This window comes from Taudactylus pleione, unplaced genomic scaffold, assembly GCF_031769625.1.
Source record: "Taudactylus pleione unplaced genomic scaffold, aTauple2 ptg000219l, whole genome shotgun sequence".
In the NCBI taxonomy this organism is placed as follows: Eukaryota; Metazoa; Chordata; class Amphibia; order Anura; family Myobatrachidae; genus Taudactylus; species Taudactylus pleione.
This window is the reverse complement of record NW_028284621.1, coordinates 533626-549521: the sequence shown is the minus strand read 5'-3', so window position 1 is coordinate 549521 and position 15896 is coordinate 533626. Positions and strand designations below refer to the sequence as shown.

The window sequence follows — 15896 nt, the reverse complement described above, 5'->3', positions numbered from 1 at the left end:
TTGCAGTACATCGTTGTCTCTGTTACAACAGATATCTATTTTGCCTGTGGTTGTCGGTTCTCCACCACATAACACAAATGAGAGATATACAGTAACCAAACAATTGAGATGTGCGGGTCATGATTTCTGAAATCCGAACCCACCCGGATTTAAGGGTTCCGAGTAGAACTGGGTCAAGGTTCGGATTCACTTCTGTTGCCGGTTCGGAACTCGGATTTATAAAACGAACTCAGGATTTGGATTTGGACATTTTAGCTATTTCTTTTTAATTTATTTTATCGATTTTCATCCGAATCCAAAACCAAAACACTTGAGGGTGATTTTCCAAAACCAAAACATAAAAATGAATCTGGATCCAAAAACGAAACACAGGGGTCGGTGCACATCTAAAATGAGCACCCTGCTAGGTGGTATAGGGTGGTGTTTCCATTATGAATGCTTTTATTGAAGTATATTGTATATAAAAAAAAAATCTCTGACCCTTCTGTGCAATAATTTTATTTTTCAGGTTGTAAGAACGTCCATTATGATTTGGTCTTTATCTTGGATACATCTTCAAGCGTAGGCAAGGAGGACTTTGAGAAGGTCCGTCAATGGGTTTCAAACTTGGTGGACACTTTTGAGATTGAACCCGACAAGACTCGAGTCGGAGTTGTACGGTACAGCGGCAAACCCTACACGGAATTTGACCTGGGGAGGTATCAGACTCGTGAGGATGTCAAAGAAGCAGCCAGGAACATTAAATATTATGGAGGGAACACCAACACGGGGGATGCCCTTCGATATATTACAACGTACAGTTTTTCTGGAGAGGCCGGTGGGAGGCCCACTGAACGAGCTATTAAAAAAGTTGCCATCCTTTTGACGGATGGAAAGAGCCAAGATCTGGTGTTGGATTCGGCCACGGCGGCACATAAAGCTGGAATTAGGATTTTTGCTGTAGGCGTTGGGGAAGCTCTCAAAGAAGAATTGGAGGAGATAGCATCGGAGCCTAAATCAGCTCACGTGTTCCACGTATCCGACTATAACGCCATTGATAAAATAAGAGGGATATTGAGAAGAAGATTGTGTGAAAGTAGGTGGCAATTTTATATTTCGGTTGATTTAAAAAATTTGCTTGTGTCCTACACCCCAATAACCAGACCTGTTTTACAATTCTCAGAATTATAGAAGTGTATTGCGTGAGACGACTGGAGCGACTACTGTCCGGCGTAGTTTTCCCTCAGTTTTACTACTTTTTCCTCAACTTTGCTACTTTTTTTTTTCATTGATCTTTTTCCTTAATTTTGTTCCATAGTTGGCATATGGTGTCCTATGTGCTTAGGATTCGTTTTCTTTATGTTGCAAAGGAATTGGATTAAAGTCGCAAATTACGCATAACGATGCATGTCACCAGTCATTCCCATGAGACCGGTATTTTGCCTGTTTAAATTGGATTGTGTTCATTATTCCTTCATTGTGCTACTTGTTTCAGCATCGTGTACACACATCGGCCAATAGGGCGTACTGCGCATGCATCGCAGTGCGTGTGCACAAGGTTAGCACTGCGATCGCACTGCGATCACGCACACAGATAGAAAGCCATCGCAGAGTGAGTGATGAGGTCAGCATTTGAGGGTGGTGACAGGGGGAGTGGTCAGAGAAACGCAGGCGTGCCTGTCCTTTTGAATGCTGTTACATGGGCGTGCATAAATTAGCCACTGCGACGGCATAAGCAGCTTGTGTACTCACTGCGTGGAACGAGGCTTGCCATTTCTGAGACAGGTCAGAGCTGTACCGATATATACGCAGGACTGCGAGGTATTACGGATGTGAGAGAGCGACAGTGGGTGTCTCTATGCTGGCTGAGCTGTGGCTGATGTTACAGATGTATACACAGGACTGTGAGGTATTACAGATGTGAGATAGCAGCAGTGGGCGTCTCTATGCTGGCTGTGCTGTGGCTGGTGTTACAGATGTATACACAGGGCTGCGAGGTATTACAGATGTGAGATAGCAGCAGTGGGCGTCTCTATGCTGGCTGTGCTGTGGCTGATGTTACAGATGTATACACAGGGCTGCGAGGTATTACAGATGTGAGATAGCAGTAGTGGGTGTCTCTATGCTGGCTGAGTTGTGGCTGATGTTACAGATGTATACACAGGACTGTGAGGTATTACAGATGTGAGATAGCAGTAGTGGGTGTCTCTATGCTGGCTGAGTTGTGGCTGATGTTACAGATGTATACACAGGACTGTGAGGTATTACAGATGTGAGATAGCAGTAGTGGGCTTCTCTATGCTGGCTGAGCTGTGGCTGATGTTACAGATGTATACACAGGACTGTGAGGTATTACAGATGTGAGATAGCAGTAGTGGGCTTTTCTATGCTGGCTGTGCTGTGGCTGATGTTACAGATGTATACACAGGACTGTGAGGTATTACAGATGTGAGATAGCAGTAGTGGGTGTCTCTATGCTGGCAGTGCTGTAGCTGATGTTACAGATGTATAGACAGGACTGAGGTATTACAGATGTGAGATAGCAGTAGTGGGTGTCTATGCTGGCTGAGCTGTGGCTGATGTTACAGATGTATACACAGGTCTGTGAGGCATTAAGGATGTGAGAAAGCAGTAGTGGGAGTCTCTATGCTGGCTGAGCTGTGGCTGATGTTACAGATGTATACACAGGACTGTGAGGTGTTACAGATGTGAGATAGCAGTAGTGGGTGTCTCTATGCTGGCTGTGCTGTGGCTGATGTTACAGATGTATACACAGGACTGTGAGGTATTACAGATGTGAGATAGCAGTAGTGGGTGTCTATGCTGGCTGAGCTGTGGCTGATGTTACAGATGTATACACAGGACTGAGGTATTACAGATGTGAGATAGCAGTAGTGGGTGTCTATGCTGGCTGAGCTGTGGCTGATGTTACAGATGTATACACAGGACTGTGAGGTATTTTTCGGATGTGAGAAAGCAGTAGTGGGTGTCTCTATGCTGGCTGTGCTGTGGCTGATGTTACAGATGTATACACAGGACTGTGAGGTATTACAGATGTGAGATAGCAGAAGTGGGTGTCTCTATGCTGGCTGAGCTGTGGCTGGTGTTACAGATGTATACACAGGACTGTGAGGTATTACAGATGTGAGATAGCAGTAGTGGGTGTCTCTATGCTGGCTGTGCTGTGGCTGATGTTACAGATGTATACACAGGACTGTGAGGTATTACAGATGTGAGGTAGCAGTAGTGGTTGTCTCTATGCTGGCTGAGTTGTGGCTAATGTTACAGATGTATACACAGGACTGTGAGGTATTACAGATGTGAGATAGCAGTAGTGGGTGTCTCTATGCTGGCTGAGTTGTGGCTGATGTTACAGATGTATACACAGGACTGTGAGGTATTACAGATGTGAGATAGCAGTAGTGGGCTTTTCTATGCTGGCTGAGCTGTGGCTGATGTTACAGATGTATACACAGGACTGTGAGGTATTACAGATGTGAGATAGCAGTAGTGGGTTTCTCTATGCTGGCTGTGCTGTGGCTGATGTTACAGATGTATACACATTACTGTGAGGTATTACAGATGTGAGATAGCAGTAGTGGGTGTCTCTATGCTGGCAGTGCTGTAGCTGATGTTACAGATGTATAGACAGGACTGAGGTATTACAGATGTGAGATAGCAGTAGTGGGTGTCTATGCTGGCTGAGCTGTGGCTGATGTTACAGATGTATACACAGGTCTGTGAGGCATTATGGATGTGAGAAAGCAGTAGTGGGAGTCTCTATGCTGGCTGAGCTGTGGCTGATGTTACAGATGTATACACAGGACTGTGAGGTATTACAGATGTGAGATAGCAGTAGTGGGTGTCTCTATGCTGGCTGTGCTGTGGCTGATGTTACAGATGTATACACAGGACTGTGAGGTATTACAGATGTGAGATAGCAGTAGTGGGTGTCTATGCTGGCTGAGCTGTGGCTGATGTTACAGATGTATAGACAGGACTGTGAGGTATTACAGATGTGAGAAAGCAGTAGTGGGTGTCTCTATGCTGGATGTGCTGTGGCTGATGTTACTGATGTATACACAGGACTGTGAGGTATTTCAGATGTGAGAAAGCAGTAGTGGGTGTCTCTATGCTGGCTGTGCTGTGGCTAATGTTACAGATGTATACACAGGACTGTGAGGTATTACAGATGTGAGATAGCAGAAATGGGTGTCTCTATGCTGGCTGAGCTGTGGCTGGTGTTACAGATGTATACACAGGTCTGTGAGGTATTACAGATGTGAGATAGCAGTAGTGGGTGTCTCTATGCTGGCTGAGCTGTGGCTGATGTTACAGATGTATACACAGGACTGTGAGGTATTACAGATGTGAGATAGCAGTAGTGGGTGTCTCTATGCTGGCTGAGCTGTGGCTGATGTTACAGATGTATACACAGGACTGAGGTATTACAGATGTGAGATAGCAGTAGTGGGTGTCTCTATGCTGGCTGTGCTGTGGCTGATGTTACAGATGTATACACAGGACTGTGAGGTATTACAGATGTGATATAGCAGAAATGGGTGTCTCTATGCTGGCTGAGCTGTGGCTGGTGTTACAGATGTATACACAGGTCTGTGAGGTATTACAGATGTGAGATAGCAGTAGTGGGTGTCTCTATGCTGGCTGAGCTGTGACTGATGTTTCAGATGTATACACAGGACTGTGAGGTAATACAGATGTGAGATAGCAGCAGCGGGCGTCTCTATGCTGGCTGAGCTGTGGCTGATGTTGCAGATGTATACACAGGACTGTGAGGTATTACAGATGTGAGATAGCAGTAGTGGGTGTCTCTATGCTGGCTGTGCTGTGGCTGATGTTACAGATGTATACACAGGGCTGTGAGGTATTACAGATGTGAGATAGCAGAAGTGGGTGTCTCTATGCTGGCTGAGCTGTGGCTGATGTCACCGATATATATGCAGGACTGCGAGGTATTACGGATGTGAGAGAGCTACAGTGGGCGTCTCTGTGCAAACATTAGCATATTTTCACAGCAGAACTGTGTGCGTAATCACTGCTGCAATAGCGATCCTTAGTGAATCAGGCCCTTAGCTCACAATAGTGTACCCGAAAATGGTCACGACACTCCTGCAATTCACTCCCCATAACGCGCCCCAAACGGTCCCTGGATGTCAAGCTCCTAAATTTGCTCCTAAATCTGAATCAGGAAAATCCAGAAATCTTTACATGCTCAGAAATTTGTTTTCATTAGTGTCTATTTCTCTACTATTGCAAGTGAGGATGTATTGTAATGTAACAGGTTATTTGTATTATGTTGCTAGTTGTGTTTCAATTGTGTGTGTGTTGAATGTAAAGTTTTGTACTTATGTGCTGGATAGTTACTGATAGACGCTGCAGCATTTCACTGGCTCTCTCACTCGTACTTTACAGTATCTCTGTTCTTATATGGTGATATGAGAGCTGCAGCCCATCCGTCTATCTGATATGGGAATCAGCTGAATGTGCCTTTGATGCTGTTGTGGGTTATCTTAGGTTATCGCTGTTTTCTCTCTCTCTTCTTTCTTCCTCCTCAGTACCAAAGAGTTAGGGGCACAAGCTCGGGATCAGAGGGATCCTGCACTGGTCTGTAAGAGACCAGGAAAACCGCTAAGAACATTTCATATTAACACGCGTCATTTCACGTAAATAGTAAAAAGTAATTACTTTTTGCTTCTGACAATCTTGGGAGAAATCACGATTGATTTGGCTTTTGTAAAAGTTACAGCATCATTAGACCCGTTGTAAAAACAACTTGTTAGAATAAACTGAGCCTCAATGTAAATATTGTGCAAAACAATTAAATCGATACATTTGTTGATAGTACTGTAAAACTCATGTGTTCAGTATAGTTTCTCTTGATCTCAACCTGGTCTTTCTAAGATTGGACTAAACTTTAGTGATTTCATATTTTATGAGGATTATTAGTGACAGGAGACATAGGGCATAAATCAGAGAGGACGCTATAGCACAGCAGCTGCGACGTTAGTACATAGCGGTTGTTCCATAATGCGGTAATGCCGCAGGAGGCATCTAGTGGAAAAAGACGCCTGCTGCCGGAAGTGCAGATCCAAGGGCAACCCTTAGTTTGCTCAGGATGGTCGATGTTTTCACACTGCTGAGGCCAGTGATGCTGTATCGGAAGGTGCAGACGCTGGCCTCAATACACCTCGACACACCCCAAAAACGGGCCCAACAGACCCCTGTTTTTGAGAACGTTGCCTGTCACTGCCCAGTCCCCGCCCCCAAACAGCTGCAGCATGTCATACTGCGGTTTAGAAGGGAGCGATCTCGCAATTTCACACTAATCGGAGATGTGCGCAAATCTGGTCTTGTGCTGTATATTTATATCATCAGAGGAGTTGTACATTATAATTGCCTTAACACAGGACATAGCTCTGCTGTACTCTGCATACTGGATACAGATGAACACAGAACAACTTTTTATCATTTATTTTTGTCATAAAGGTGACAAAAATAAACAGCTCTGTCTAATGGTGCAAAGAAGAGATCAATGAATAAAGCCAGAAAGTAAAGTTATCTGGTAAAAGTCATGAGTGAATGTACAGTACAAGATAATAAATGAAAGTTACCTGAACTCAGAAAACCCATTTAATAGGATAATGTTACGGAAATCACTTTTACTGTTTTCAGCTCTTAATTTGACAAATAATTATGTGAATATTTCATACTGCATGAAATGATTAAATGTAACTGTAGAAAATAAATCTTGTTTGTTCACCAATTGTGGATAGAATATTAAGAAAAATTGACACTGTACAGTGCGTGAACAGACATATCCATGTCTAATGCAATCGGAGGTGGAACTTCGACTGGGGAGGCCTATGCAACATTAATTAATACTACTTTCCAACTGCCTTAAGCTTGGAAGACAGCACTTAAACTAATTAACTTCTTTGCAGCGCTAATGCTGGGTACACACTATGCGATATGTCGTTCAATCAGCCAACGAACGACATATCACAGGGCATCGGTGGGTGTGGATGACGTAGTTTACAGACATATCACATCGGCCCTGCAGTACAGCCAATATATATATATCAGCACATCTGGCTGTGTGTACAGACAACTCGCCGCCCGCCCGTACACTTGCTGCAGGGACCTGCCGGTGACTGACATCTCAAATGGGTAGGCAAATTTAAATGCACGCCTAGTTGTAATGTCAGCACAGACACAATGAGCAGCAGGTTGGTGTGTATTGGCTTACCAATCGGCCGCTCGGTCTGCGGAAACCCTGGGTCAGCGGACAAGTCGCCCAGGTGTGTACCCAGCCTAAGGATTATCTGGTTTGGAACGTGCACCAACATTGTTGCAACAAAATAGCAATCAAACAGTCTACCAAATTATAGTGTAACTAATAGGAAAGGGTGGAGGGGGATGTGAGAGAGAGTACAGACTGGGATCTTTTTAATCTGAATTGGTATAAGTCAGCAGAAATCCCAGGCTTGCATGTATATAGGTAAGTAAGAGCTTTAATAAATGCTTATTTGTCTACCATAAGGGAACAGAAAAATGAAAAACAATAAATTGCTAATAATCTTATTATGGATCCATGCTTTGGATAATAAAAGGATCGCACGTACGTAGGCTGCTTTAACTCTGTCACATCACATTTGTATTTACTATCAATGTTCCAAGTCTCCTTATATGTTACATTCATAATTAAGAGAACATTTGATTTATGTCTCAACCTTGTCTAGTCTGTAAGCCAAGATACATATCTGTCTGATCTCGGTTGCTGGAACTGTTCAAATGCAGAAGCATTACGATTTCACAAGTTCAGGAAGAATGCTGGATTCTTGTATGTAAAACTTGTTCTCCTTGATCATTAAAGCCCAAAATGATTAATGGGACTAAACACATGTACAGACATAAGTGCGCCCTAACTTGTTCGGCAGAATAGAGCCTGGCCAAAGGATTTCGCCTCAACTAGTTTATAAAAATAACTGGTCTTTCAGCAGCATAAGTCTCAGGGACCCCACATGTTACTATAATTACTATTAATGGCGTTCAGCCACATGCAGGGTGTTTCACTATGAGACAACACACATTACATTATTACTTAACTGTTTACCTACAATAATTCGGAATTAATTACTGTGCCCATAAAATGTGCTCATTTTTTTTAATATAAATACTATATACTTACAGCTGCTCAAAACAGCGCATCAGATACAATGTGTGTTTTTTTTTTCATTCAAATATTTACAATACTGTAGTTCCCAGAACTATTGGCAACAATAGTTTTATTTCCACTAAATCAGTTTATGAATCTTTTATTCGTAAAGTTAATCAGTAATACCTTTTGTGTATAAAATAGTTGCGTTGGTGATAAAATGTTTCTTTAATCTGTGGTTGATACTTTAAAACAAAAATATTATTGTTAAAAAAATTTAATTGAAAACTACTTTGAGCAGTTTGCCATATCAATTATTCTTCATTGTAGCAATCCGATGAATTTGGATGCATCCCAGGTTTCTGTCCACGCGCGTCGCATTGGCTGTGATCGCGTGACATAACACGGCAAGAATAACCGTAAAATGGCATCTGGTGTCGTAAGGCAGATGCCGTGGCCCATCTGTGACACACTCAATCCTCGGTGAGCGTCGCCGTATTGTATAGTACATTCCCTGATGGTGGTTATGTTACTTGTGTCTGCTGACATCATTCTGTAGAACACTTTTATTTATAATCTGTCACCCACACACAGTGGAAGAAAGGCTGCTATTTTCTGTACAGCACTATTCCTCCTGTGGATGCAAACTCTCCATTTCCGGAATCGCTATGATTCCCCTAGCCTAAACCTAACCTCCCTGGAGCGTGCCTAATCCTAAGTCCCCCCGGGAACCCTAAACCTAACCCTCCCCCTCCCCCACGGCTATCCGCGCTCCATGCCCGTCGTCCCTTCGATCGGGATGCCGAGCGCCGGTCTCCTTATGTCGGTAAACGCCTTTCATTTAACCCTTACCGGGATTAAGCAGTCAGGAAGCCAGCTGTTGGGATTAGGTCCGCCGACTTCCGGACTGCATACCCCATTTCCTAGTACCCAGTGACATAGAATCACTGAACTCTGCTATTGTGCCGCCCATGTTGTCGGGAATACTAGTTCAGGCTGTAAAACGTCGCTCTGTTGCAGCAACAACTTTCTCAATTCATAGACGCTGAAATGGGAGGAGCCTACACTGACTGAAGTGGTACTTTGTCCTGAGCGGGAGTGGTTGGGTGGAAAGTTGGCATGTTTGCTTTAATATGGGCAGAGGTTGCACAGATCAGGCAAGGGGCTTATTTTTACCTGAACCTGCCTCTATAAATGTTGGGAGATAGACTTGTGAGTGCAGGGCCGGCTCTACCATTAGGCAGCTTTAGTCAGCTGCCTAGGGCGCCTTGATCTGTGAGACACCACTGAGTCACAGTTGTACATAATGCAGATGGCAAATGTGGAACTTATATGACTCCGCCTCCCTGAGGTGTCGGGAAGGCGGTGATGGTGGGAGGTAGTAGGCTAAAGTTTTGCCTAGGGTGCTAAAAAACCTTGGATTAGTTTGAATTTTCCCGCCAAGTTCGGATTTTTCCCGCCAAAAAAACGGGACTCGGAAACAGGCAAAACGTCATCTTTCATGGACAAACATCATCATTCCTGGACAAAAGTCCATGAAAGATGATGTTTGTCCATTAAAGATGATGTTTTTCCTTTTTCTGAGTCCCGTTTTTTTGGCGGCACCAAGCTCCTACTGACAGTGAGGGCAGAAATTTGATGGGCAGTGTCCCAGAACTAATAGACGAATGCAAGCTGTGAATTTCTGCCTTACACCTCAGAGCATTTTCCTACTCATGACTTACAGGAGACTCACAAATGTTGGCTAATTTTCCTGCACTCCTGGAAGGGGAGAGATAGCCATCGCAAAACCAATCATTGGCAACCATCAATGTTCCGGATCTGACGGTGTTATACTCTATAAATAAATAATAATAATAATAATCATAATAATAATTATAATAATAATAATAATAACCTCCCAAAACACTGGGGAAGTGGGCGGTATAGAGAATTGATTATGGCATTCACAGTTATTAAACCCCGCCCCACACTGTGTGATGCCATAACTCGCATTCGGCTGCAGAAGGCAGAGAAAATGACGGAACAGCTATGTTTTAGGCACACATTATACAACTGTCCTGATAACATGCATCATAAATCCGGTCTGGAATGTGAGCTGTAATAAATCAGTCTCAAACACAAGAACTTACCAAATGGGATCTGTCTGTACTAAGGAATGCAAACTGAGATCATCAGTGACAGCACTGTATACCTATGTCCGCAATAAATGTTTTCTGAAAATCCATTGTACACTCTGCTGGGAATTTTAAGTTTTTACAGTTTATTTAAATATCAACAGGAGACTAAAAAACTGACACATTAATTTTTTTTTAATGAGCATAAAATAGAAACTACAACAAAAGCAACATAAATAAAAGTAGGGTAGGTACAGTGTTGTTATACATTTGTTATATTAAGAATAACAGAAGCAATTAAAAAAAAATCATTTTAAAGAAAGAAAACTTAATTAAAATTAATCGACAGTACATTACTTTTGGAGAACAACAATCTGTGCATTTAATAATACTCGGGTAAGGGGATCATACAGTATGTCACCATTTAAGCATTATGCTTGTAGCGGCAACATGGAAAAAAGGTTTAAATACCTTCTAGGACTGACCTAGAACGGTGCTAACCTAATATTATGCATGTGGTGCTTGTCCTGGCTGGACTGAGTAACGGGATGGGGGGGGGGGGGCATTGAGAAGATATGAGGGCACATATTATTAATATTTGCAGCCAGTCCCCGATATTAAGGATTACAATTTGCGGCAATAAGGATTCTTTATCCACTTGAATGTATTTATTACTGAGACGCTGGCACAGGGACTCCGAAAGGAGCCCGTCCTGGCGATGAGTAAGTGAGTGATCACATACGCGACCACTTTGCTTCCTGCTTCGGGCGCATGCGTGGATATGTGTGCGAGCAGGCAGCACTGGGGAGGGATCCTGCACATCCCTCTCCCGGTAAATTCTGCAGAATGTACCCCTTAGGCTATAACAGGCGATCGGTGCCGCCTCCTAGGCCCAGCACCCGGGCAGTGGCACCAAACACACGGCCTTGCCTGGCACTCACATATAGCCAGGACCACAGTTATATTTGGGACATACCTGCCTGCCTACCTTCGCGGAACTGCCTGGAGGCTCCTGGGTCCTCAGCAGCGTTCACTACCCATCTTGGGCCTGATTCAGGGGTGCACGCTACTGCAGCCGCGAAAGCGTCATTTGCCGTTATGCTGCTGATGCTACCGATTGCTGCTTTTTACTGAGCCACCCACCAGCTGCGGCGCTTGGCATAAAGTGGCACGCCATCGAACACTACTCCTGCCTGGAGGCGCAGATTCTCCGTATGAACATGGCCGCCTGTGTCAGTGCCCACCTGCGTCTTTAGCCACACAGTTCCTGACGGCAACACACCCAAGATATGCCCGCATCTGGCCATCCACATCCAATGTTGCTTCCCTGGAATGCCCACTGAAATCAACAGGATACACATTTCTTCTGTGGCTCCCGGCGGTAACCATCAGGATGCATGCGCAGATGGATAACATTGGCCGTCTGTGTCCTACTCTGAACCAGGTCCTTTGTGGCACAGGCGACCAAACCTCTGCATTGGGGATGATGCTAAGTTGGGAGCAAAGCAAGAAAAAAGAAGCAAGTACTGTTGCACCTGGGTAACGCCAGGTGGGGCAGATATACAGGCAGGGCTGGCAACAGGAATCATGGGGCCCGGTATACCCATTTTTTTAGGGGCTCCCCATCCCAGACCAGTCGCTGGATAGTTCTGTCTTACCTATATGCGGTTTCTCTGGGGAATCTCTATGCCCTCAAGTTTCCCTTCATGCCCTCACAGTGTCCCTCCATGTCCTCAGTGTCCCTCCATGTTCTCACAGTGTCCCTCCATGTCCTCAGTGTCCCTCCATGTTCTCACAGTGTCCCTCCATGTCCTCAGTGTCCCTCCATGCCCTCACAGTGTCCCTCCATGCCCTCACAGTGTCCCTCCAAGTCCTCAGTGTCCCTCCATGTTCTGACAGTGTCCCTCCATGCCCTCACAGTGTCCCTCCAAGTCCTCAGTGTCCCTCCATGTCCTCACAGTGTCCCTCCATGCCCTCACAGTGTCCCTCCATGTCCTCAGTGTTCCTCCATGTCCTCACAGTGTTGCTCCATGCCCTCACAGTGTCCCTCCATGTCCTCAGTGTCCCTCCATGCCCTCAGTGTCCCTCCATGCCCTCACAGTGTCCCTCCATGTCCTCAGTGTCCCTCCATGCCCTCACAGTGTCCCTCCATGTCCTCACAGTGTCCTCCCATGCCCCACACTTACCTTAGTCTATGTTTGCTTGCCACAGCATCTCTGCTTGGGTGTCTTTTCTTTGGGTCAGTGCCACTCCTTAGCTCGCCAAGCACTAGATCCTCTCTTGCCTTTCAGTGCTGGCTTGACTCTGCCGACTACTTGATTCTCAACGGACTCAACCTAAGCAGCATGGGGGCTGGTATTATTATATATAAAGTATGTATACAGATCCAATGATTGGCACTCCCGTATAATGATTGGCACTCCCGTGGCTGTCATTTAACTTATATCAGACTCCTCAGATCACTGTATGAGAGATACGAGGAGTCATCAGACAGCCCCGCCCCCACCCCAGTGCTGACTGAGCAGCTTCTCCAAGCCCCACCCCCACCCCAGTGCTGACTGAGCAGCTTCTCCAAGCCCCACCCCCACCCCAGTGCTGACTGAGCAGCTTCTCCAAGCCCCGCCCCCACCTCAGTGCTGACTGAGCAGCTTCTCCAAGCCCTGCCCCCACTCCAGTGCTGACTGAGCAGCTTCTCCAAGCCCCTCCCCCACCCCAGTGCTGACTGAGCAGCTTCTCCAAGGCCCACCAGCCAGCACTGATTCAGACAGACTTCGTGAGTGACACAGACCAGCCGAGTTGCCAGCCCTACTGCCATGTGTATATGCAGCTTGCGGGGGTGACAGATGAGGTACTCTCCAGGGACATCGAGGCCTGGTACAGTTGTACTCTTGCCCCCCCCATGTCGCCGGGCCTGTATACAGGGCCTGATTCAGTGGTCGGTACAATGTCAAGGCCGCATACAGTTGCCAATGTGCATTTCAGTGGGCGTACCTGCATAAGATATAGTGGTCAATCCAATTAGGTGCGCACTGCGAGTAGCGAGTTTGTTCCATGAAACTCGACGACTTCACATGAATTGTCCAAATCAATAAAAAATTACTATTCGTGGTACTCGTAGCGGGGTTTGCGAATTGTCTGGCAAATGCGATGTGAGAAAAGTGTATGAAAAAGTGGGGAGACCCTCCTGGACTCCCCCAAATTGATAATTTTGTTAGCAGGCCCATATAGAAGGCTGTTAGTGGGCATTAGGAAAGTACTGAAGGTTTTTAAATGGTGTCAAATGGCTGATTTGTGCTTTTTTAAAACAAAAATGCAAAAAAATTATAAAAAGCAATCTTTTTTCATTTCATCTCAAACGATTTAAATGAAAAATTTTAAAAAAGGAAAAAAAAGGTGATTTTTTGGTACTTTGAGGGCACTTTGTAAAGAAAAATGATAAAAAAAACATTTTTTCAGTAAAAAAAATACTGTAATTAAATTTGGGGTGCCTAAAATAATAAGATAAGATGATAATTTAAGGGTAATTTGAGGCAATTTTTTTAACTCCAAACATTACATGTAATTATTGGACTACTTAAGCTAATTGGAAACTTCCAATTGCCTAATTTGTCATTAGAGGTGGTGTCCAAGAGAATCAGCATGGTGTCCCGACATTTTACCCTTAAAATAAAGATTTTCCTTTCCATCTCTCACCCTCAGGGAGGTGCGAATGGAAAAATGCAAAGTCACTCTGACTAATTCTGTGCGAGTTGCTAAATGGATTGCAAAGTAAATTTGCTACGAAAAAACAGCACCTTGCACCTCGCAATCTGCACCTAATTAGATTGACCCCATAGACGTGCGTCCGTCACAGAATTAGGCCCAAAATGTGCAGAGAGATTAGATTTGGGAGTGGCGTGTCCTAGCTCACGTCTAGATTGCAGTGTGACAATAAAGCTGTCCAGCATGTGTAGGCTACATGCAAGTGCAGACAATATTTATCCTGCATGCAAAAACAATAAATGTACCCCCCCCCCATTGCATTAATGTATGGTTTGTCCATGTGCACTGTTATCACTTGCTTTGTTTTGCTTTGCTCAGAGTTTAGTCTCAGCCCCATTGTGAGACCTGGACTGTGCGGGAAAATCAGGATTATAAAAGTTTATGGAAAAGGGAGAATTATTTGTATATCAAAACTAACCCTTTATAACTGTTAAGGACACAGACTTTAAGGCCTACTGTATGCATTAAACAGATCTGGCATGGACAGGACTTACATTGTAACACTTTTTAGCACCTAAGCTGCTACTTCTTTCTAATGTAACACCTTTTAACACCTAAACTGCTCTGTATCGCTTACTGGTGATGTTCTGGGGTGGTTTGGGTGTATTGGCCTGGAGGGTCCCAAGTTCTGGACTTGAACCTTAGGAAGGGACCCACCTAATGAGGACGCCATGACGTGGTAGGTGAGCTTGCATTTTTGCCCAAATATGCTAAGAATCTTATTTATACTCCATGTTGGATTTGTTGAGTTTATTATAATTGTCCTGATTATCAGTATTCTTAGTGCTTAGAGTATGCACCTACATCTTCCTTTTCTCTGTGTGTATCCATATGCTGCAAGGACCTTTCGTGATAGTTTGTTGCATTGACAATGCTTTTCTGGGCAGTCCACTATAGCTTCCATCTTTCTTTTCCATTGTGGAAGCTGGAGGATACAACAAGCCATCAGGTGACCTCCGGAGTTTTCATTATTATTGATCCAATAATGCTACAAACAGCCCTAGTTATTAATGGCTTAACAAAGTTGTCCTGACCAGACTGGAGATCATCTCACTTTATTTTGGAAGGCACCACTAAGTCCCTCGTTCCTGTCAGCATCTATCAGGTTACCGGCTGCTCATTGGGGCCCTGTTGCTGTATTTATGGCCTGCGGAATACCAGTCATGTCTGTGTAGATCAATTTCAGGGCAGAAAAAAAGGGACGTATTATAGGAAACCTCGCGGAGATCCAAACAGGTCTCCTTGTCACACTGACAACGCTTTTATCTAGAATGCGCAAAGCCAAAAATAACAGGAGATTGCAGCAGTATAAATAAAGGATTCTGGGATCATCTAAGGTTACAGCACATAGTGAGCTGCAACACTGGAACTATTCATAAAAATATTGCTGGAATGGAGAATTAAGCACAATTACAAAGACATGGAAATAGATTTTCACTTAAATTAGGTTAGGGTTAGCTTCCTTTAAATAAATGCAGTTTCTATGGCAACCTTAGTACATTTGTGCAACAGCATAATATGGCAACATCAAAGAGAATTGTAGTTTAATTAAATATTACCTGTACTGTACCTTATCCTTGCAACTACTGCAAGCATCAGATTGGCAGACCAGTCAAACAACATTTAAACACAATTTTCCCTTGGTGAGCCCTGGCTCTAATCTTACAGGCTCACCTTTCTATAAGACCAGGGGCGGGATGTACTAAAGGTGAAAATACGGTAAACCCCCCGAAAATGCAATTTTCAGGTGTTAAACCCGGAAGTGCCTCTGTCCGGGGGCATCATCGCAACGGACAGCTCCTATCGGGAGAGCTGTCCTTTGCGATATTCTTGGTACATACTGTGGTATGTACCCGAAGACA

At 44.4% G+C, this 15896-nt stretch overlaps 1 protein-coding gene across 1 annotated transcript in view; it reads left to right on the top strand.

Moving 5' to 3' along the window:
- COL22A1 (collagen type XXII alpha 1 chain) overlaps positions 1-15896 on the top strand; it is a 442369-nt gene that overhangs the window by 44041 nt on the left and 382432 nt on the right. The window contains exon 3 of the mRNA XM_088478826.1: positions 509-1075. Within this exon, the coding sequence (XP_088334952.1) occupies positions 509-1075 (567 nt within the window). The remainder of the gene's footprint in view (positions 1-508; positions 1076-15896) is intronic.